General features: G+C 46.4%; 2 protein-coding genes and 1 non-coding gene across 16 annotated transcripts in view; all 3 read right to left on the minus strand.

Annotated features, from left to right (window-relative positions):
* fxr2 (FMR1 autosomal homolog 2) overlaps positions 1 to 15,534 on the minus strand; it is a 29,564-nt gene extending 14,030 nt beyond the window's left edge. For 6 of the 14 annotated variants that reach the window (XM_062515788.1, XM_062515787.1, XM_062515791.1 and 3 more), the window contains exons 1-7: positions 14,849 to 15,534; positions 9,852 to 9,904; positions 5,867 to 5,960; positions 4,991 to 5,122; positions 3,838 to 3,924; positions 1,164 to 1,312; positions 35 to 128 (exon numbers count right to left, since the gene is read on the minus strand). In XM_062515788.1, coding sequence (XP_062371772.1) covers positions 35 to 128; positions 1,164 to 1,312; positions 3,838 to 3,924; positions 4,991 to 5,122; positions 5,867 to 5,960; positions 9,852 to 9,904; positions 14,849 to 14,899 — 660 coding nt within the window. In that variant the 5' untranslated portion in view covers positions 14,900 to 15,534. The remainder of the gene's footprint in view (positions 1 to 34; positions 129 to 1,163; positions 1,313 to 3,837; positions 3,925 to 4,990; positions 5,123 to 5,866; positions 5,961 to 9,851; positions 9,905 to 14,848) is intronic. The other 8 variants (XM_062515796.1, XM_062515795.1, XM_062515794.1 and 5 more) reach the window with 4 other exon arrangements.
* On the minus strand, positions 6,882 to 7,007 carry LOC134060739 (small nucleolar RNA ACA64). Its single transcript, XR_009935342.1, has one exon. It is a non-coding gene; the product is annotated as a small nucleolar RNA ACA64 (small nucleolar RNA).
* Positions 15,535 to 20,756: 5,222 nt separating the features above from the next.
* si:dkey-165a24.9 (probable G-protein coupled receptor 132) overlaps positions 20,757 to 22,500 on the minus strand; it is a 3,789-nt gene continuing 2,045 nt past the window's right edge. Inside the window, exon 4 of the mRNA XM_062516709.1 lies at positions 20,757 to 21,517. Within this exon, the coding sequence (XP_062372693.1) occupies positions 21,058 to 21,517 (460 nt within the window). The 3' untranslated portion in view covers positions 20,757 to 21,057. The remainder of the gene's footprint in view (positions 21,518 to 22,500) is intronic.

The raw sequence follows: 22,500 nt of genomic DNA on the forward strand, positions 1-22,500 counted from the left end.
GGATAAGGAGACGCCGAGAGCCACGGTCACTCACCAGGATGACAAGTTCGTGGGTAGGAGTGTTGTAGAAGATGCAGTTGGCTCCGATGGCTTTCCTGAAGTCTTTGTGGATGTTGTCGTTCATACAGCTGGAAAACATTCAAACCGATTCAGTTACAATACAATACTTCATCATGACATCATTACATGCCTAAGACGTGATGTTTTTAGTGCATTTCACTTATTTGTGTTTGTTTGTTTGTTTGTTTGTTTGTTTACACGCATGATTAAGTCAAAGCCACAAGTGGGATTTTTAAGAAACTTGGTTGGGAAGGGTCAAGCTGGACAAAGAACAAATCCCTTATATTGGGCAGGACCCAAATCACAGGGTAGGTCCACAAATGTAGTTTTGCCATTTGGCATTGGTGGAGGTCTGTAACCTCTGAGTGCCTTTCTAGCCTACCACACACTTTTATCAAAAGTAACATGCAACTGTGTGTAGTGCAACTGTATTGCAACCATAAAATTAGGCATACCTTGGTGTACCAGTTGAACGACAGGCTAATTATCAAAATCAGTATTAAACCTCTCAAAATACTTTTCTCTGCTAGTAGTACCTTGAATTTATTCCAGAGCAAAATTTGCTGTCAAATTCCAACGTACTGCCAACCCTAAAAGCCATTCAAACACACTACCAAAATATGATGTTCTCCATATCAGCTGAACTCCTACATGCACTGGTAGGTCGGTGCAATGTTACGTAAGGACACATTAAGCAGGTCAACGCAGGCAATACAGTAAAAAGCCTGCAAAAATGACTATGCAGCAGGTTTTCAACTGTGCATGTGTGTACACCTACATACACTGGTAGGCAAAACATAGACGAAACAAAAATGCTTTCCAATGAAAAGCAATTGTAATCATATCATATAGCAACAAGTGAGTTTGCAACCTATATAGCTGTGTGTGTGTCCTTGAATTGAAGGCTGACTTTTTGTCAGTGTGAGATGAAACAAATTAACATTTATAGTCATTGACATCCCTTTACCAGGGATGTCAATGACTGTGGGGGGGGCATTATAGAGCTGAATACTATAAAACTGGATATGAATGCATATGTGCATATATATACATATACACACACACACACAGTATGTATGTGTTTGTTGGCGTCACACACTCACATGTCTCTCAGGTCTTCGGGGACAGCGACGCGGACTTTGTGGAAGGAGCTCCGTGACGAGGGGCTGTTGGGGTTGACTGGCCGGATCCGCTCCGACGTGACGATCTCGTTGTACGACGGTTCGCACGCTGCGTACTCGATCACGTAGAACTGGGGTGTGGTGGAGAGATAGGAGAGAGACCAAACACAATCAAAATTGTCGCCATCGCAAACGTGAACAGAGCATCCTAAAATTTGCCCACAATACCAAGGGGGTCAACTGTGCTAGTTTCTTCACAAATCATGCTCCAAAAAACAGTGTCTCAAATTACAGTCTTCAGTCCAACAAAAACCACAAGAGATCAGATCACACTCACATCAGATCATTACAAAACTCTGAAATTGACCCTTAGCATTGATTCTGGCAATTGAGAGAGACAAAGCACATCTGAAGTGCTGTTACAAGACTGTAACTGCTAAGAGCATGCTAGTTAAAAAGGTTTCATGCAAAACATGCAACTCAAACAAGAGTTATGATAGAGGGTGTGCAATAAACGATCACAGAACAGCCCTATTCAACCGCATCAAACAACTAATGATCACCTAGCAACTGTCTAGTATGCAAAACAAGGAAAAAAATGGGTTCTACATTCCAGAGTTGTCTGGGTTTTTTTTTTTTTTTTAACAAGTTTTTGAGAGCGGACAATTCAATTCCAACAGATAACAGTGACCTCGAACAGAGCTTTGGCTTGCTGATGAATGAAGCCATGCCTTCTATGAGAGACCCAAAACAACACACACAGAAAACCAATCACACAGTGCCTTTCCTATAATAAAGGAATAACGCCATCCATCAACACAACAAAGCTTAAGCCCACACACACACACACACACACACACACACACACACACACACACACACACACACACACACACACACACACACACACACACACACACACACACACACACACACACACACACACAATGCCTACTTCCTCCATCTATTCCAGAGAAGCCGAAGCTAGTCGACCCTTTGTGTTAAGTAACAAACAGGACATATTACGCCTCAGTGTGACTTGATGGCAGCTGTGCCGCTGCCCATGGCTACCATGTCAGCCAGACGATGTGACCCAGAGCTCAGATCACTCTCTACCCCTCAGGCTAGCTCTAGGCCTCCTTTAGCTTTAGCTTTAGGCCTTGAGTTCCAGGCCTCCTTTAGCGTTAGCTAATACTTCAGTTTCTGGTTTGGACCTTGATGTAGCTATGCTTCTATGCTATCAGTTTTAGCCTGGGAACCTTGAGGATGCACACAAGGCACTCTGGGACAGGTGTACACAGGCCACCCTGGTAGGAGTGGGACACACACACACACACACACACACACACACACGATGGCTGCGGTCATCACCTAGCAAGTGGACAGTGCTGCAGCTGAGCAGGCCTACTGCCATTGGGGCTTGTGTGTGACTGTGCTTAGACTCCTGTAATGTGAGACAGCCTATAGGCGCTTCTGATGAAAAGTGCCTGCTGTATGAAAATCAAATCTCCATCCTACTGATGCACTGACCCACACCATCACCTACACTACCAGCGTGGCATTCAAAAGCTGCCCGGGGGGGAGAGATTAGCGTAACTGTGTTGATGAAGCACACATACCATCACCATAAATAAGGGAAATCAATAAATGAAGGTAGCATAATATAGCTGCTTGTGTGTGCTGTGGAACAATGGCATAACTATCCACAAAAGAAATCTGGCTGTCAATGAACTGAATAAAGTGCTTAAGAGCCAATAAGCAAATTCGTAATTGCGAAAAAGAAAGCAAAATTTGGTCAAAAACAGTCAGCCCTCCTTCCCTACTGACAAAGTGCGCAGGCTACAAGCAAACAATGCTACAAACAAACATCTAGCATGCCTACAATTAGACACCGAGTACAAGTGTAGGTGTAACTGGATTTCAAGATCATGATCATCAGGAAGATGGTCATATCCCATATGCATCATCCAAAGCTACCTTCGCAAAACGCTAACACATCATCCACATACACAGGCAAAACAGGCTGCAGGTGCAGGCAATATAGGTTGCAAAAATAAGATTGGACCCCTTTCACCCCAGTGATTGATGGAAGTACAACATCAACATTGCATAGGTGACATGGACAGAAAAGTCAACCATGTACATAACAGGGTCAGAAATCTCTGAGGGCTTTGGGCAAAATTGCCTAACAAATATCAAAGCCTCAACAATACCACTGACATTAATCTCAGAATAACAGATTTTGTTATCATTATATCGTGTTGTAAGTTGCAGTAAAGAAATGCACCAAACAAGCAATTTGTAATGTTTGTACAAGAATAAACATGTTACAGTAATGTTGTATTACAGTAGATAATACCAAAGGTAACACAGGTGAATATTATTTGGTTAAAAAAAGCTGATTTTTCTGACACTGGCACATTATCATGGCATTAACAAAGGACACAAGGAGAGACAGAAGAGAGAGGAAGGAATGCTGTGACGAGTGAACAGGGGGACGATGAAACAAGTGGATAAGGTGACAAGTGCACAAGTGTACAAGTGGACAAGGTGACAAAGGACACAAGGGGACAAGTGTGCAAGTGTGTGAGTGAGTGCGTGTGTGGAGCGGCCCCATGCCGACAGCCCTTAGCCCCAGATGTTCCCCTTGACTCACCAGGCCCTGACTCACCTCTCCCTTCATCATACGGACGCGGGCCAGCCACCAGCCACAGGGCTCTTGGTCGTTCGCCCGCGAGTACACCTAGGAAGAGGAGCAGAGGAGGAGGAGGAGGAGAGAGAGAGAGGGGGGGGGGGGAAGGGAGGGGGATGGAGGGGAGGAGGAGGAGGAGGAGGGAAGAGACCGAGAGAGAGATGGATGGATGGAAGGGAGGAGGGAAAGAGAGAGAGATGGAAGAGGGTGGAAGAGATGGGAGGAGCAGGGAGAAAGAGAGAGAGGGGGATGGAGGAGGAGGGAAGAAACAGAGAGATGGAAGAGGGAGGGAGACATGGGAGGAGGAGAGTGATAGGAAGAAGAGGTAGACAGAGGAAGAGAGAGCAATGGAGGGAAGGAGAGACGGGAGAGGGAGGGAGATAAAGGGATGGGGGGCAGAAAGATGGGGAAGTGAGGGGAGGCAGAGGGGTAGAGAGAGATGGAGGGAGAGAGAGACAAAGGTGGGAGAGGAAGGGATGGAAGGAGAGAGGAGGAATGGGGAGAACAGGGAGGATGGATGAGGGGAAAAAATAGAGGAGAAAATGAAAGTTGGAGGGGGTAGATGAAGATGGAAAGAAAGAGAGAGATATTGAGAATTGAGAAAGAAGGGAAGGGAGAAGGGTAGAGCAATGTGTAATTAAACAGCAATAGCAGGAGATACACACACAGAGTGTGGCGTGACAAATCAAAACAGGTGGAAAAAACAAGAGGAAGCGACAGGAGGAAGAACAGAGGCGGCGAGAGGGAAGAGGAAAGAAGTAGATGGTGAGGGGAAAGAGGGATGAAGAGGAAAGAGTGATAGAGTGAAAAGAGAGAGGAGGGGGAGATAAGAAAGAGAAAAGATACATAGTGAGTAAAGAGGCAATGAGAGACGACAGCTGCTGGACGGATGCTGTGTAACGGGGATTAAAAACGACAACTACAAACTCACTCTGGGGGCCCTACACGGAGTAATACTGTATTGCCTTTACATATGTGGCGGAAAGAGAGTGTGCCTTGTCAAGGCAGTGGAGGAAACATGTCTGCGTCTGCTGTGGTGTTGTGTGGTGTGGTGTCTGGTCCGTTTAGAGCTAAGCTGAAAATCAGGAAGGGGTTCAGCTGACGGAGGAGCGCTCACCTCAGGCGGCGCAGAGGATGGAGGAAGGGGCGGGTGGGGAGATCTGTGCGTGTGTGTGTGCGCGCGTGCGTGCGTGTGGGGCTGGACAAGGTAAGGTGTGTGTCGAGCGATGCCAGGGGCCAGAGAATACACCTGAGAGTGTGAAGGAGGGAATATAAGTGGGAGAGGAAGAGAGAGAGAGAGAGAGGAAGAGAGAAAAGAAAGAGTGCAGGGAAAGAACAAAAATGAGTGGTGAGCGAGAGGACGAGAGGAGAAAGGATGGTGTGAGAAGAGACAGTTGGGAAGAGAAGAGGAGAAAGCAAAAGAGAACAGAGGAAGAAGAGAGAAAGGGAGGAGATGGCAAGCAAGAGAGAGAGAGAGAGAGAGAGCGAGGGACAGAGGGAGAGATAGAGAGAGAGAGGGAGGGGTTCAAGTCAGCCAGGTGGGTTGCATGTGGTCGGGACATGAAGAATGAAGTGGGTGTGTGTTCTCAAATGATCTCTGGTTTTGCTGGCTGAGTCAGTTGTACATCATACTTTTGCTATTATCTTTCATATTTAATATCAGACACGTTGCTAGGGAAATCATTGGGAAAACTATGAAAATATGTGCAGGATTAATTAGTGGTGAATAAAGATTTTGTGTTTTAGTGTGTGTTACTGCAACTTTACCAGAATGAGGTGTGTGTGTGTGTGTGTGTGTGTGTGTGTGTGTACCTTCTTTTAAGATTACTTTCTTTGAAGAATTGGGGTGTGAGGAACTGTGTGTTTGTGTGCGGGGGCAAGGTGGTGTGGGGGGGGGGGGGGGGGGGGTCGGAGTGTGTCTGTGTGTGTCTGTATGAATGTGTGTGTATGAACGTGTGTGTGTGTATGATGCACTGGGGGGTGGCTGTCTCACCTCCACCTCTTCTCCCTCAGCGATGTCCTTGTGGTAGTCTGTCGGTGGCGGCAGCCGAACATCACTGAAAGGCATCTGTCTTTCTGGCTGCCAGCTGGACAGAGGGAGAGAGAGAGAGAGACAGAGACAGAGAGAGAGGGGGAGACGGTAAAACAGACAGAAATAGGGATTGGGGGAGAGAGAGGGGGCAGCAGAAATAAAAACAAAGGTGTTAAAGAGACAGAGGAAGGAGGAAAAGAGGGTCAGAGAATATGGAATAAAGCGAGACAAGACATGGGAGAGAGGGACAGAACAGGAGGAATAGAAAAACAAAGGAGAGGAAAGGGGGAGAGGAAGAAGAGAAGGAGGAGGAGGGGGTTGGGTTATGAGAGAGTGTGAGATTGAGATCGCAATCACATAAACAAACACACACACACACAGTTACGTCAATCAGCTTTCTAACAACTCTGTAAAAACTCACCACTAAGTGCCCCGCATACCACCCAGCCACCCACACATCCATCTCCAGCCCACCCTGGTAACCTCTCTCCTGGACAACGACCCTGACATGACTCCAGCAGAGCACAGGGACAGGGTAACGGCAGGGTCAAAGGTTACAGACCCAGGAAGTGCTCTCGTTGGTCTAGCATGTTCCACCACTAACCCCAGGAGGGAGAGCAGTGAACGGTTCACAGGCCAGACGATCTCCAGTATAAAAAGGCATTTATAACGGCTTTATTGAGCATTAATGACTTAATAAAGTCTACTTTATGGGCAGTCTTGCTAATGTTGGGTCATCACTGCATGACTGTCAATAACATTTCAGTGCTTTTTGAACGTGTCAATCCTGTCCTTTCAGCTACTGTAAAATGAACACTCTTTTCTGTATCAGCGTAGATGACCATTCAAAATTAACCACGTCAATCTACCCACAACATTTCACTTAAACACTCCATACCATCATATCAGACTATCGGACTAAAACAACGGTGGACCAAACATGCACTGCTACATTAAACTAATTAGCCCTAAGGGCAAATGTAGGTACATTGGTCACATTGCACAGCTACAACAGCTGGCAATAAGCTTAGATGTACCAGAGCTCTTTCAGCACATGTTTGTTACCTCCACTGACTGACACAGTGAAGGTAACTGACTCAATGTGCCATTCCCCAAAATGTAGCAGCTATGGGGGCAGACTGCAGCCATGACTAGCATCAAACTAGCATGACTAGCACCAGGGCGAGCCACTATTTGGGTTTCTAGACCAAGACAGCACAACTACACACAGGGACAGTTACACATTCATATATACTACAGGTTACAGCTACTAGCTAACCATAGTATACCAGGGCTTGACATTAATGGTTGCCTGGTTGCCCTTGGCTACCAAATTGTTACAAGTGGCAACCAAATTTGGTTGGCTTTGGCAACCAAAATCTCATGCCACTTTTAAAAATGAATGTTGAGTTCTGTGGTATACTGTCGTTAGTACAAGTTCAGGCAGTAAAGCCAGTCACTATGTGATATGTGAACGAAACAAAAACACAAGTAATTGGGTTGTTCTTTGATTTACCTCTACGTCTCTGACTGCCACTTACTAAGTTACCTGCATCCCTCTGCCTTTCCGCAAACCTTCAGCACATGAAACATGGTCTGCAGACAAACTTGTGAAGTGTTTGGCTTGTGGTTTTGGATGGATGGATGGCTTCTTTAAATCAGAGTTGTTGTAATCACTCTTAATTTGGCAGCCCGGCTGAAGCCCATGACAACGCTTTGGGACACGCGCGCACTACGCCAAGCTGACGCCTCTGATCAGCTTGAAGAAAACACAAGAGCTGAAACATAAAGCTTATCTCCCGTGGAAAGTCCCCATGTCCGGTGCCAATAAAGTGGGCTGGATTATCCTGCAATAAATATGGGAAACAGGAGAGGCCTGACAGCACCAGTAGACTCACGAGAACGGAACGCGTGTGTCTGTGACGCAGATTAAGCTGATTGCTTTAAATTACACTCCGTCTGATCACATTTCTATACACTCCCACTGCAGACAAAGTCAGGTGTCACTATTCCCTTGGCACTATGGTTTTGAGTAAACAACCTTCCTTTTGACTAGAAGTCCACTTAAGCATTGCAGAAAACCAGCGCCGACATGACTGCGGTGCACTCCGCTTTTGACTTTCGATTATTCATCATCCATTCTTCTCAACACAACTCCGCAAACCACTGGCGAACTCTGTCTCCACCCGCGCTGGCGTGTGGGGCTGTATTGAGAACAACGTTGTCAAAGTAACCGAATGTTGAAAGCGAAGCGCACTCCATTCATGTTGCCGCCGGTCGCAAGTCGCAACACAGCGCTGCAGCAGGGGCTGCTACTCGCTTAGCACCAAAACTGAGGTGAGTAAACAATCTCCCGTTGACTAGAAGTTCACTTAGTCATGCTGTGAGCGTCTGGGTCAGTCGGTATCTCTGTAGGTCAGAGAGTGCTGGTGAGTCATTTGGTTAAGTCCAGCATCATCTGAACAGCCCCGGTGCCACCCATACACATCAACCTAGAACAGCTTCACAGAATGGAGGTAGCATATACATACACATCAAGCTTTAACCACTTCCCATTTTTGGACCAGGTTGCACGTAGCACATATAGACATACGTCAAGCTCTAAAGGTGCTCTCCCAACACCTGCCTGCCAGTAATCTTACACAGCCTCATGCTTTTCACAGCATGGACACCGGACGGACGGACAGACACACACACACACACACACACACACACACACACACACACACACACACACACACACACACACACACACACACACACACACACACACACACACACACACACACACACACACACACACACACACACACACACACACACACACACACACACACACACACACACACACACACACACACACACACACACACACACACACACACACACACACACACACACGAACGGACGGACGGACACGCACACACAGAGAGGTTGAGTCGAGATTTCCGCGAAGACCGAAAGGTTAGTGGGGGGAGGTGGTGGTGGTGGCGGTGGTGGCTGTGGCTTTGGCCGTTGGTTGAGGGACACAACCATCCCAAGAATGGCAGGGGCCACCGGCGTGCTCTTCCCCTGCCTGCCCCACATGCCTCTGGAGGCTATTTTTAGAAGGAGCCGAGACTGGCAGGCCAAGCCAAATAGATAAAAAGGAGAGTGTGTGTGACAGTGTGAGTGTGAGTGTGTGTGTGTGTGTAGCTTTTTTTTTTTTTTTTAGATTTTGGATGGGTGGGGTGGGGGGGGTGGGGGGGGGGGTGGCAGAAGCTGGGGAAAGATGAGAGACAGGGGCAATGAGGTGTGTGTGTGTGTGTGTGTGTGTCTGTGTGTGTGTGTGTGTGTGTGTGTGTGTGTGTGTGTGTGTCCGTGCATGTGTGTGTGTGTACGTGTATGTGTGTGTGCGTACGTGCATGTGTGTGTGTGCATGAAAGGAGTTTAGATAGTGACAGTGAGAGGGTATAGTAGTCCTGGAACCGTAGCGGGGAGGTGTGTGTGTGTGGGGGGGGGGGGGGGGGGGGGTTCTGACGGGTGAACTATAAAGGGCTTTGTGACAGCTGGGCCACAGACACAGGTGCTGGGTGGGGGCAGGGGAGGGGGGGGGGACTCGGGGGCAGCAAAGGCTAACTACTGCACAGGAAGTGGATAGGGTCAACAGCGGAAGTGATTGATCAGGGGCTGTCTGGGGGACAGATAGAGAGACAGTGAGAGTAGTCCAATGCATAAGGGGCATTCAAAAATACAACTCTGTGTGTGTGTGTGTGTGTGTGTGTGTGTGTGTGTGTGTGTGTGTGTGTGTGTGTGTGTGTGTGTGTGTGTGTGTGTGTGTCCATGCTGGTGGTTGCACTGTTAAACTCCACAGCACACAACACACTACCCATTAGCAGGCGCCGACAACAAAACCAGGCCGCTGCCGACAGCGCGTTGCTGTCGAGTTGGAACAGCCCCCACTTACTTGTTTTCGAAGGCTATTGTGAGTGTTTCTTCATGGACATCCTTGATGAAGCCCTGGGAAAGAGAGCGACAGGGAGAAAACAAGAGATAACAAGAGAGGGAGAGAGGGAGAGAGGGGAAAAGACAAGTTAGAGACAAAAGTTAGGTAATTTCCACATGCTGTAAAATGTGTATTGTTTTTGATAGATACAAGAGCAAAAGCAGATCAGGTCTTTGTGCCTTTGCAAGGTCAGATTTAAAGGTACGGTCCATGACTAAGCCAATACTTTTTGTCAAATTCACATGTGCATGGTCAAAAATAAATAAATAAATAAACACTGGTATTTGTCAACAGTTCTGGCTCTGTGAATGGGGACGCAAATAAACTGGATTGGACAGAACATCGCAGGACAATCGACCCGTTGGCTCTGGAGCAGAGAATAGAAGGTTGTGATCTGGCTGTGAAGCTCCAACGTCTCCAACCCTTTCGTCAAAGTTGCAGACAGCATCTTTCGTGGCGATTTTGATGCAATTCTAGACCCAAATCAGTGTTTTACTCTGTTCAAAGTCTTTTAGAAGACATAACAATCAATGTTGCAGGCAGCTCCGGTCCGATCCAATCCGATTAGATTAGATTTCTGGAGTGTCTGACCCAGCTTGAGGCGTAGCCGCCTTGAAGACTTTGGCGCTGAATGATAAGGAGGAGGTCTTCAGCTGGGTGTGCGGTGGCCATTTCTGAGGGCACTGGAGCAGAAATGGCTCTATGACACTTGCTGTTTGATATCCAGCAGCCAGTGAGCGAGGACTCGGGGGGATTCTGTCTGTGTGTGTGTGTGTGTGTGTGTGTGTGTGTGTGTGTGTGTGTGTGTGTGTGTGTGTGTGTGTGAGCCCGATGAGCCCCAGTCAAAAGACTTCTGACAGCTCAGTCGGCCCTGGCCAAGTTTCACACCGCTAGCGCGCGCACACATACACATACACACACACACAGCAAACCAATAAGACTCACATGAGCTGAGACCTTCTCACCAAAACAGGTACACAAGATGACAGTTGTGCATGCGTGTGTATTTGCGCCTACACATGTGAGTGTCTCTGTGTGCGCACGCACACACACACACACACACACGTATGACACTAACAAACACACACACACACACACACACACACACGTCTGTTTGCGTGTGCATATCAAGCTAACCTGACACGCCTGCCTCAGCCAATCAACTCACAGTGGGTGAAAGTGACATGTGTGTGCAAGTGTGTGTGTGTGTGTGTGTGTGTGTACACATAGAGCAATTTGGCTGTCTGTGGCCATTACGAGATGGACAGGCGTAAGACAACTCCCAAACCCGCCCACCGCCCCGATTCTCCTCCCTCTGTGGAGTCTGTTCCTCGTCCATCACTGGGTCCAGCAAATCTATCAAGTGGTGCTGTAACACCCCCCTCACCCTCCGCCCCCTGCCCAAAGCCCTCTCCACCCAAGGGGGAGGAAGGGAATGACTGTATGAGTGTGTGGGCGTTGCGTGCGTGCGTGCGTGCGTGTGTGTGTGTGCATTTTGGGGACAGACGGATCTGGACATGTGTGTAGTGTGACACCACCTTATTTGGGATGGAGACGTCGAGAAGAGGGGAGGGATGGGGGAGTGTGTGTGTGTGTGTGTGGGGGGGGGGGGTCGGTGTGACATGGAGAGAGCCCGAGACTCACGGAAAAAAAGAGTGGGGGTGATAAAGAAGGGATGACAGAGATGGACAGAGGGAGCTCAATGAGAACTGGTCAGGGGAGGGTGGGGGGAGGGGGGGGGCAGAGAGAGAGAGAGTGAGAGAATTGGACTCAGGGGGGACTGAACTAGATAGTGTGTGATCCAGGAGTTGGGGAATTTCACCTGCTTGGAACAGGAAGGCTGCTCCCTGAAAGTGGAAACATGGCTGTGGATCCCACTGAATGCCTCGTCCCGCTATGTAGGCTATGTCCCTTCAGCACGTAGGACTCTAGCGTAGCGAGCCCAACACCAACACACGGTCGTCACTACCAGTACCACTACCACTACCGACAAACAACTACTAGTTTCAGCATGCACTTCTGATCTCATATACGTGTTCAAACTTTTTACTGAGTATTCAACTCAAAACAGCTGCTCCTTCAGATCACCGACAGATGAACTCAGACTGCCACAGAAGTCTCATCCTGATGCATGTCTACAGTGTGTAGGAAGTTAACAGTGGGACTGGGCGATAACTTTAACCATTCTATGCTTGATAGTTTTCTCCACCGAGTAATTAACTCGTACAAGCCTCTACTGGAGGTTACTAAATGCCCGTTGGATAGAAGCACCAACTAGAACAATTGCGTTACCTACCATCTCACTCCCTTCAGAACCAACGGCCCTAATTCAAACGACAGGCAGAGAGGAAAGTCACTCAATGAGCACCGCGTCTCGTGCATGAATCAAAGCCATCATGATGTGGCGTGTGGAAGCATCGAGCACCTATGTTTAAGCTTAGGATTTTGCTCACAGTATCAAATTAGAAAACAGATTTTTTTTTGGCCTCTTCATTAAAATTAGGTTTAGTTTATAGTCTTAGAACGTTGTGCGTCATTTAAACGAGGGCCCTCCAGGGTAGCCCCTTATACTAAGAAGAGATACTACGAGCACATGGTCGTCGTGCGGCCACATGGTGCGTCCACAGCGGGCTGTGAGGTAATCGCTGAGTGACGAGTATGGGTATCTCCGTTCCTCCGACTCAGGACCCCCAATGGGGGCATCTCTTCTGGCTCGTCAGCGAAAGGAACGTGACACCCCAAGGGAGTGGGTCGCCAGGCGGCCCATAGGGGGGCATGGTGACGTACTTCACTCCCATGTTCCATGTGGTACCGTGACACGTGTGCTAGCCTCAGTGCGGAGGGCTTTTTTTCACCCTGCTCTGGCTATAGCTCAGGTTAGGGGGGGATGGAGATAAGACAGGAAAGACCCCCACGCACCACCACCACCATCACCAGCAGCCTGGGTGAACAGGGGAGAACATACATATGGGAATGATATGGGAAATCAGGAAGTAGGCTATGTTATCGTCACAGACACCAGCCTTAGACTAAATGTCTTGTCTTTTGTTCACGGGGGGGAAAAAAGGGGAAAAAAAGAGAAAAGGACTCGTGACTTCAAATGAAGAGGGTGGGTCACAAAATGGCCGCTCTTCCGTTCCAAATCCAGAGCGTCTCCATCAGGGCATAGCAGGTCTGCTTCTTGTTTGAAACGGCTCCATCACATGAACCAGATCACTGCCTACTCCGAGGCACTAGTCTGACATCAAGCTAGTAAGGAATAAACACATGGGTGTGTGTGTGTGTGTGTGTGTGTGTGTGTGTGTGTGTGTATGTGGGGAGAAAACTGGGTAACTTTAAAGGGAACGGCATCTACACAACTAACACCAGGGATGGGCACTAGATGAAAAGCTAACATGAATCAACTTAAGAGAGAGAGGGATGAAATGTGTGCAAGTGCAGGAGGGGTGAAGGAGGGGAAAATGCCAGGGAAAGGATGGAACACCTTTAAAGTGAGTTCCACTCAGTTTGACTGGGCACTATTACACACACTCTCTGTGGACAAGATGGAAACATAAACAGGATGGCTATGCTAGACTAGAGTGATTAAGAAAGCAGGCATCTCTCTCTGTGAGTGTGAGTGAGTGAGCGTGTGTGTGTGTGTCGAGTTGAATGAGTGTGTTCCTGTGGAGCTGGGGTCGAGTGTTGAGTGTCAAGATTAGGATCACCTGTTGCTCACACACACCTGCTCCGTCTCCTCAGCACTTTCGGGCTTCGCAGCGAACACACTCACACACTCACACACGGCTACGGCCATGCGCAAAAAAAGCCAGAGCCACCATTAATTCACATTACAACATGAAACTTCACTTCTATGGTCCGGTGCCGGTTATGTTCAGTCTACACTCCAAGCTACTGGCCCTCTGGCTTAGCATTTGCCACTGTCAATGTCTTTGGGACAGCGATAACGCCCAGGGAATAATCTGGAGCACCAATGAGAGTTGCACAGCTTCAGACTACAGACACACAACCCCAGCCTTCCCTGCAACAAAGCCCTCTGTTCCAGTTATGAGAATGACCTGTATTGTGGCCAAGTTACACCGATATGCTACGTCTCAGGGAGAGATCTCGTTCCATAAACATGTTTTGGGGGAAAAGGCCTTGGGTCTCTTTTGTGGAGTCGAGCATTACAGGCCTGGAATAGCCAGCCCATGTGACTGGAACTTGCAACGTAATGTTAGTTCGTCTGAATTGACCTGATTTTTGGCAAATATCGTCTGTCATCATGTGATCCCAAACAAGAGATGTTCGGAAACTGCGAGGGACTGTTGTACAGCGAGGTCTGGCAACACTAAAGTTAGCATATGTTCTTTTCACTTCTTCATCAAGAGTGCATAACATTGCAGATCCTTAATATAACTGCCCCTCTGTCCAAAGCCATGCGGAATCTGGCCTATTTATGGAGCAGACAGTTTTAATAAGCCTTTTGGTAATGGGTAACTCTACAGGGTTTCATGGCAGTAGTCAATAATGTCATTTGTGTTATTAGTCAGCTTATAAATGAATACCTGCCATGCAAAGAGCATCAATGGGCACAGGCTATCTTGATTAACATGGTGGCTAGTTAGCTAGGATGGCTACCAATAAAGTAATTACGGGCCCAGCCTTCAGGACGACAACAACCTACGATCAATGAATACACGTCAATGTAATATTCTCGTACGGTTACAAGCCGTTGAAGTCCATGGCAAACCTGCCAGACAATGGCTAACCATGACCTGTCGAGCATGAAAACAGGCTATCAACACAACAGCGACCTTATCGTTTGTCAAGGCCTCGTTGCGAATGATGCGACTGAAATCTCTTGCTAGGTCCCAATTCAGAGACAAAGCATGATGCTAGCCGACGGCGTCAAAAAAACTTCAACAGTCGAAGTTGCAATGACAGTTAACGTAACTGCTGGATATTATTTTCTTTACCTTGTAGAAGGCCCCGTTCGAGCCTCGGACCTCCACCGCCAGTCCGTCCATAGTCGTCTTCACGTCCCCACGACTATGCCTCTCTGTCGGCGCTCCGATAAGGTGGGAGTCCGAAACCACCCCCAGCTTCGCTGGCTCGACGCCGTTCTCCGGCCGCTTGTGGATTTCCAGGGTGTCGGGTGGAAGGGAAAGGGGCAGAGGTGATGGGGGACCTGGGAGTGATGGTTCGCAGTATCAATGGGTAGCCACAAACCGTTTCCAGCGGCCAGGCTCACTCGTACGCTAACGTTAGCTCTAACAGTAAATAAGAAAAACGTGCACGCTAATAGCATAGAATACTGACGTTGTTCGAGATCAGAAGTATCAAACAGAACTGGTTGGGGCGCGAGGACGATTGTTTGCTAATGAGAACGTAACTTAGCTATGCTAGCTATGAAAGGTGCTGGCTAACTGCTAGCTGTATCGCTAATTAGCGATCTTCGACACCTTAATTCTCCCAGCTACCGGCGTTGTAAATTGTACTGAAGGCGAAGTGTATACGTCGGCTTGGTATTGAGTTTGGAGACTGGCGATTCTCTCTTGTTTTGAAATGGCAGATAGCGACAAAAGCCTCCTCCCAAACGCCGTTAATGCTCTGCTAACGCCCGGCAACTCCTTTTACCCCTACCGCCCGTCCCCTCAAACGCACGCCGTGAGAGTGAAACAGAGAGGGTGTGAATGACCTCAAAAACCCCACCCCCCGATGCGTTTTGATCCGCCCCTAAAGGCGTATGCACTTTCTATTGGTTTCTTACTATGCCACTCTTCAAATTCTGCTTCTGTCATTGGTTTTCCTATTAAGGACTGGTCAACGAGGTACCAGTAACATCGCTACTCTTTTATTGACAAGAGTCCGTCTAAGAAATTCTCTGAGACAACTATTGCTTTCGATTCTGACTCAACCCCGTTCAGTACACCTATGTTGTTTTGTCACTGCAGCCTTTGCTATATCTTACAAATTAACCAAAGCAGCAGCGAAAAGAGAGAAAGCACACTAATTGGCTTTAAGAAGATGTCTAATACCCTAAAAACAGCTGTTTATCTAGGCCTATAACATAGCCTAGCTTTAAGGAGGCCAAAGAACATCAAACTGTTCACTTTCACTTCAAGTCCACTTTCACTCACTAATATGCTGCCACAGAGTCCTTGGCATTGTTATGATGACAACATTCTTAATATCTAGGCTAATACGTTTGGGTTACAAAACCATGTGTGATTTATGGGGATGCTGCTCTTTCACAACAGTGTGTTACTTAACGGCAGTGAGAGAGAGAGAGAGAGAGAGAGAGAGAGAGAGAAAGTGTTTGAGAGAGAGCAAGTGTTTTTACATGTGTGTTTGTGGCAAGTGGATGTGGGTGTTGAGGGCTCAAAGAACACAGATGACAGGGGGTTGGGTGGGTGGGGGTGTATTGGTGGTGCTGGTGTGGGTGTGTATTTTAGGGGGGTCAAGTCAGAACTCCAGCTTACGATTAATATTGACTATGATTAATATGATCAATATTGGGTGCTGGGCTAAGGGTGGAGGATTAAGATACTTGCTAAGGGGTCATAGAAATGTAATACTCCAGCTTCTTCTGTAGTTTGTGAAATCAGTCTTAATATCAGTCTTCTGTAAATCGCTTTGGATTAAAGCATTAGCTAATTGAATAAATGCAATGAAATCCACTTCTCATCCATCCAAAACGCTGGCTCCCTTTTCACCATGCAGCACAGTGTGCCAAACAGAGAAATACACATTCTCTTTTGGTGCACCCTTTCTTATGACACACACAAGAAAGCAGTGATCTAGAATGTGAAAACACAGAGAGGAAGTCTTATCTTTAAACCATAGATTTTAACACACTGAGTACCCAAACAAACCCATTAACACCCAACCATTGTAACGTAGTACATGAGCAGACATTTTTCTACTTGGACACAAAGCACAAACTCATGTGTCTCACAGAGATGCAGTAAAAACAATGCAATTTGTGTTGTTTTCAACACATTTGTTAAGAGTGTATTCATGACACTAACATCCTAGCATTAGGCTATAGGAACATCACACACACATGAAACATGAATTGAACAGAATGAACTGCACTTGATCAATATTTTGAGTCCAAACTGTGTCTCGCACCTTTATTTTCTAATTAAATACTGTAGGTATCTAGCTCTATGGGTAACATGCTGTTTCCTGAGCCCTCAACTTCTGGCATTTGCATTTGTTTCACACTCGACTGATTCATCAGCATAAGGGTGCAGGTCTCCTGGGACTGCAGTGCAGTGGAAGAAACTCGAGTATCCAGCAGCCCATGTGTATAGTACTCAGCCTGCAGCCCATGTGTATAGTACTCAGCCTGCAGCCCATGTGTAGTACTCAGGGACGTCTCTCACCAAACACTCTTAGAAAAAAGTGTAAAAATGGTTCTATTGCATGCTTCATATGGTTCTTTGAACCATTTTGAAGGGTTCATCAAAGGAACCCCAAAGGGTTCTTTAAAGCAGTAGCGCCCTATAGGTACCACACCACTGAGGATATGAGTCCATAAACCTTTTCAGGATGCAAATTACCCCATAGCTCATTCAACGGGTCACATTTAAACATGAGAGAAAGTTGACACTGGAATCCAATGGTATCTGTGGCTCTTTGATTTCCAAAATGTCAAACCCTGAGAAACCCTCAGCTTGAGTTTTTGCTCCTCCTACATAAATAACAGGTGCAGCTGGTCACTTTCAGACATTCGGGGACCCACGGAGAAACACAATTTAGCATCTGTAGGTCTGCACAAAGACAGCCCTGAAAAGGTGACACAACTGTCAGCTGCCCTGGCCAAATGACAACACAAATCCACCCAGCTGTTTTGAGCGTCATCATCAGAGCTGGAGATGGACACCACCATTTGCCATGTTGTAGTCACACCAGAAAAAGAACATTCTAGAATATCTTGGTTCATTCATTTAAAAAAAAAAAAAAAAAAAAAAAAAACTAAACTTAGCTTAACCTAAATTGTTGTGGGACAGAATCTTTTGTTAGAATGTCTAAAACTCTCTTAAGAGTCTATTTTACTTTTTGTCATAGTCTGGTTGAATTTTTGTCTTGATTTTCTGTATTTGTCTATATTCTTTTTCTTGTATGTGGTTGTGTGTGCCAAATGTTGTATGTTTTATGTTTCCTATGTAAATTATGATTGATTGAAAATGATGTATAGGACCCCAGGAAGAATAGCTGGTCTGACCGAGCTAATGGGGATCCAAATAAAAATCCAAAATCCAATCCTTCACTCCCAGAGAAACTTGCAGGCCGGGTTTCATTTTTGTTTAGCGGATCATGGGGAGATGATCGCTGAATGTGACTAAAACAATGCTGCCAAAAATGCAAGGGAACGCTGGCTATAGCCAGGCAAGCCATTAAGATCATAGGCATTCCACAAAAACAGCCATCTGATCTTTATATACAAGCAGAGGAAAGAAAATCCATCTTCATCATCCAGGATGCCTCCCGCCCCCTCCACCAAAGCTTTGAGCTATTACCATCAGGGAGAAGGTTCAGAGTGCCTCTGGCCAAAAAGTCATTCATATGCACACATATAAATTCCCATTCCCAATACAATAGCCTACACACAAAAAAAGCTAATGACTCATAACACACTATGCCTTCAATCAAAAGAACATTTTCTAACATGGCAACACACACAATAAACTTTTTGAATCTTTGAATCGACAAGCTTTGGTGTGTTCAGGCCATATGGGGAACCACCCCCGTATTTACGTTGTTTGTTTGTTGCTTGTTGATGTGCTTTGCTGTTGGAATGTGTGAAAAACATGCCACAACAAGGTTAAAACATATGCTTAAATAAACAACTGTATTTGCTTAAAGATATGGAGTAAGATGCCGTGAAAGAAGGATATGCAGCTTTCAATTGATGAAAACAAAAATTTCTCAAATTCACATTAAAACTGTTGCACATGAAAGTTTACACGGATTTCAAATGAATGACAAAAGTGAACCCACAACTTGGCTCACTCTGTTACCAAAATCTTCCCTCAGTTTCCCACCTCTTGATGATGTTTACCACAGGGAATTTTTTTTTCCCAAACGCATGAACGCACGTGACATCACCAATTGCTGACTACACCTTTAAAGTGGCCCCTCACACATCATGGTTTTAAACATTTGAAGCAGTATGGCTCCGCTAGCCTCCATCCATTTTTCCCATCCTTATTTGTGGGGAAATTGTCTTCTGAAGCGGTATGTCATAACATTCCAGTCAGTCAGTTAAATTTTGATGTGACGTGAAATTGAATTTAAAGCAACCTGTAATGCAGACTTGCATCAGAGAACCACAATTTGAAGAGAAATTTGAAGAGATTATGCAAAAAGAGAGTTGAAAAGGAAAAGAATACATCTGAAAGTGGCAATTTTCCTGTTTCTTTACTGTAATAGACCAAAAAAAAAAAATCACTTTTATCATTAAACGGATACACACATGTTTGTAATGTTTATCGTGATAAAAACAACATGTGAGCACATCATTTAATTTCAACTGATCATCATTAACATAGAAGACATAACATAATCTCCCAAATATGACTGAGACCTCCTACAGTTTTGGCAGAGCCGTAGGTCTGGTTTTATCTCTATCCTGCGGCTCTGATTTTGCCGGATTGTATCGCCCCCTACTGGCTTTAATTGGAAATAATAATAATAATAATAATAATAATAATAAAAACCCTTCAAAACGTTTGAGGTATGGCTACGCGAATTAATAAATAGATAGATTTGAATTTTGCAGCTTAGAATGAGATCATATTTGATTGTTTAATAACTTGCCACCTTTGTGGACCTTCATTTCTGCTACCAAACATTATGTCGCCCATTATTGTTTATCTTAAGTTAGACTATGTAGGAGAATAATGCGTTAAAATAAATAAAACATAGCCTAAACTCTAAATACATTTTGCTATGTTTTTTTGTTGCTGTTTTTTTAGCCTACACCTAAAAGTAGGCTACTCCACGTCTTTTGTAGCCTATGCGATATCGAAAAGGCTACACAAAAAAGTTCAGATTGGTGTATGGATATATTTTCAACAGAGAGTGGCGCTCTTGGTCAGCCTACTGCGCACCGCTGACAGATGTTCCTTCATTCGCTTGCACCTGCGACTTCAACTTCTAACTATTATGGAAATTTGACAAAGGACTTGTCCTTGACAGGTTTGCCAGAATCAGACAGCACGTCGTTGTTTAATCAGTACACATTTTGGAATGGGGTCGAGAGAAAGGATGAAGGGAGATTGGATGAAGGACGTATGGAAAATGTCATGGCATCGGGGACAGAAGTCGGACCAAAAATGACTGCAAATCAGTTATCAGTAAGCCATGCTAACATTTCCTGCTAACCTCTCAAACTTCTATCTGACTTCAAAGTCAGCATAGTGTTTAGGCCCACCATCTCTTCCAATGCAATATCCTTACAGGACTTGATTCATTTGATTGCGAAACATTAATCACACGAAGAGTTAAAGATATTTTTGTTAGTATCTAATTTAGTGATGGTATGTGGCAGAGCTAACATCATAATTAGCAAAAACTGAAGTTCACTGAGGTGGGCATGGGCTACCTACCACGGACTGTAGGTGGCGCCTTCGACCTTCTGTTAGGCATGCCACATAATGTGTGGGATTAGCCTACCGAGAGCCAGTCTGCCTTTGAGAAAAAAAAGTAAATATTCTTGTGTAGTGTGCTCATGAAAAACCCACCCCAGTTTTTAAGAGAAGTATTCCCATCCTAAAGTGATATAGAGGAAAAGACCCTCTTGCCCCTCCTCACAACACCCCCCCCCCCCCCCCCCCACACACACACACACACACACACACCCCAGCTGTCCGCACACCTCACACGTGTCCACACCTGCCCACACAGAGAATACAATGTCAGGAATGAAGTTCCAGCGTCTTAATAATGACTCTGCTTGATAGAATCAGTTGCTAGGCACTGATAGTGCTAAAGGAGGCCTGCCAGGGTGCCGTCAGTAGTAAATCCTGCACACGCACATGCAGTTCTCTCTCTCGCACACTGCGTGTCTCGTAGATAAGCATCTGTGTAGCACATAGGGCACCCAGCCCGTCTCTTTTGGTCTCGTCTCGTCTCGTCTCGTCTCGTCTGGTCTCGTCTGTTCTGCTCTGTCGCCCTACACGCTGTCGCTCTGGTCCAGCTGTCTGGTTCGCCCACCGCCACTGCCGCCGCCGCCGCCGCCTCCGCCCCTGCCGACCTTCATCTTGACCTTGGGCTTGAACTGGACCCCTTTCCTGGGGCTCGCGCCCTTGCTCAGACAGGGCAAGGAGCGGCGGAGCTCGTGGCGGGCGTTGTGGCACAGGAAGATGTAGAAGAGCGGGTCCAGCAGGGTGTTGAGGCTGGTGAGGCCGTAGCAGATGCGGTAGCACAGGTAGAGCGAGCGCTCCAGGTGGCACGGGTCGTCCGCGGTCACCAGCAGCGCCAGGAAGCGGTAGGCCCCCACCAGGTGGTACGGCCCGAAGACCACGATGAAGATGACGGTGATGACCACGAGCGTCCCCACGATGCGGCGCCGCTCCTGCGTGGAGACGGACGGCGAGTCGCGCAGGGTGACCCCGATCCGGGCCGAGGTGACTCTGTAAAAGAGGCCGAACGGCGAGAGTGAGGAAACAGAGTTCTCAAACAGTCTGGCCCACATCTGGCCCACTTTTGGCCAACATTCAAGGACTCTGTTGGCCACATAGGCTACAAGAATGCAATACAACATCTGCAGTGAAATGCTGTAGTGTCTGAACTATTCCTATGCAAGTGCATCCTGGGGATCACATTGTTGCCAAAGATAAATGAGGCGGAATAAATAAATGAATAAGGCAGAATAAGATAACTGAAAAGATCAGTGCAATATGCGTCTGGCGTTAAATGCAGTATGTCAAGTGTCCCTGTATGGGTTCGAAGACGATGCCCTATTACACAAAAAGACCTTCTTCTTGCACAACAGGTGTGCTTTATAATTGCAATACTACAAAACAAAAATGGTTGCACACTCCAAAATGTTTTTTTTCTTGTAACATTTTCTTTAGCAGCCTGTGTTGCTACTAAAGAAAATATTACGCAACCATTTCTATTTGTTATTTAATGGATTCTAAGCAGAACCATTGATGTGTACCGGGGCCGGCCCGAGACCATGCCAGAGGGCATCACTACCTGTGGAGATTGTGCGTCAAATATGCGCCTTCATTGCTGAAGAATGCACTCGTCTCCATGTATCTGCTCCTGTGATCTCAGGGTGAGACGTGCGTGAGTGAGGTGAGACGTGCGTATTGTCTCTGAGTTGCACGTAACTGTGTCAGTATCATAGCTGCAGGTGCACAGTGTCAGGGGTTGAAAAGTTGATCTCTCTCACACATGTGCAGTTAGATATGCGCACAGACAGAGCTGCAGACACACACATCATCTCTCTCTCTCTCTCTTTCTCTCTTTCTCTTTCTCTGTCTGTTTGCCTCTCTCCCCTCTTTGCCTTTAATTTCAAAGGCTTTTTTTTTTATTTTTTAAATATGAACTTTTTTCAAGGTGGACAACACACCTCAAATACAGTCTCTCAAAGTATCGAGGTTCATCG

Source organism: Sardina pilchardus, chromosome 16 (assembly GCF_963854185.1).
Source record: "Sardina pilchardus chromosome 16, fSarPil1.1, whole genome shotgun sequence".
Taxonomy (NCBI): Eukaryota; Metazoa; Chordata; class Actinopteri; order Clupeiformes; family Clupeidae; genus Sardina; species Sardina pilchardus.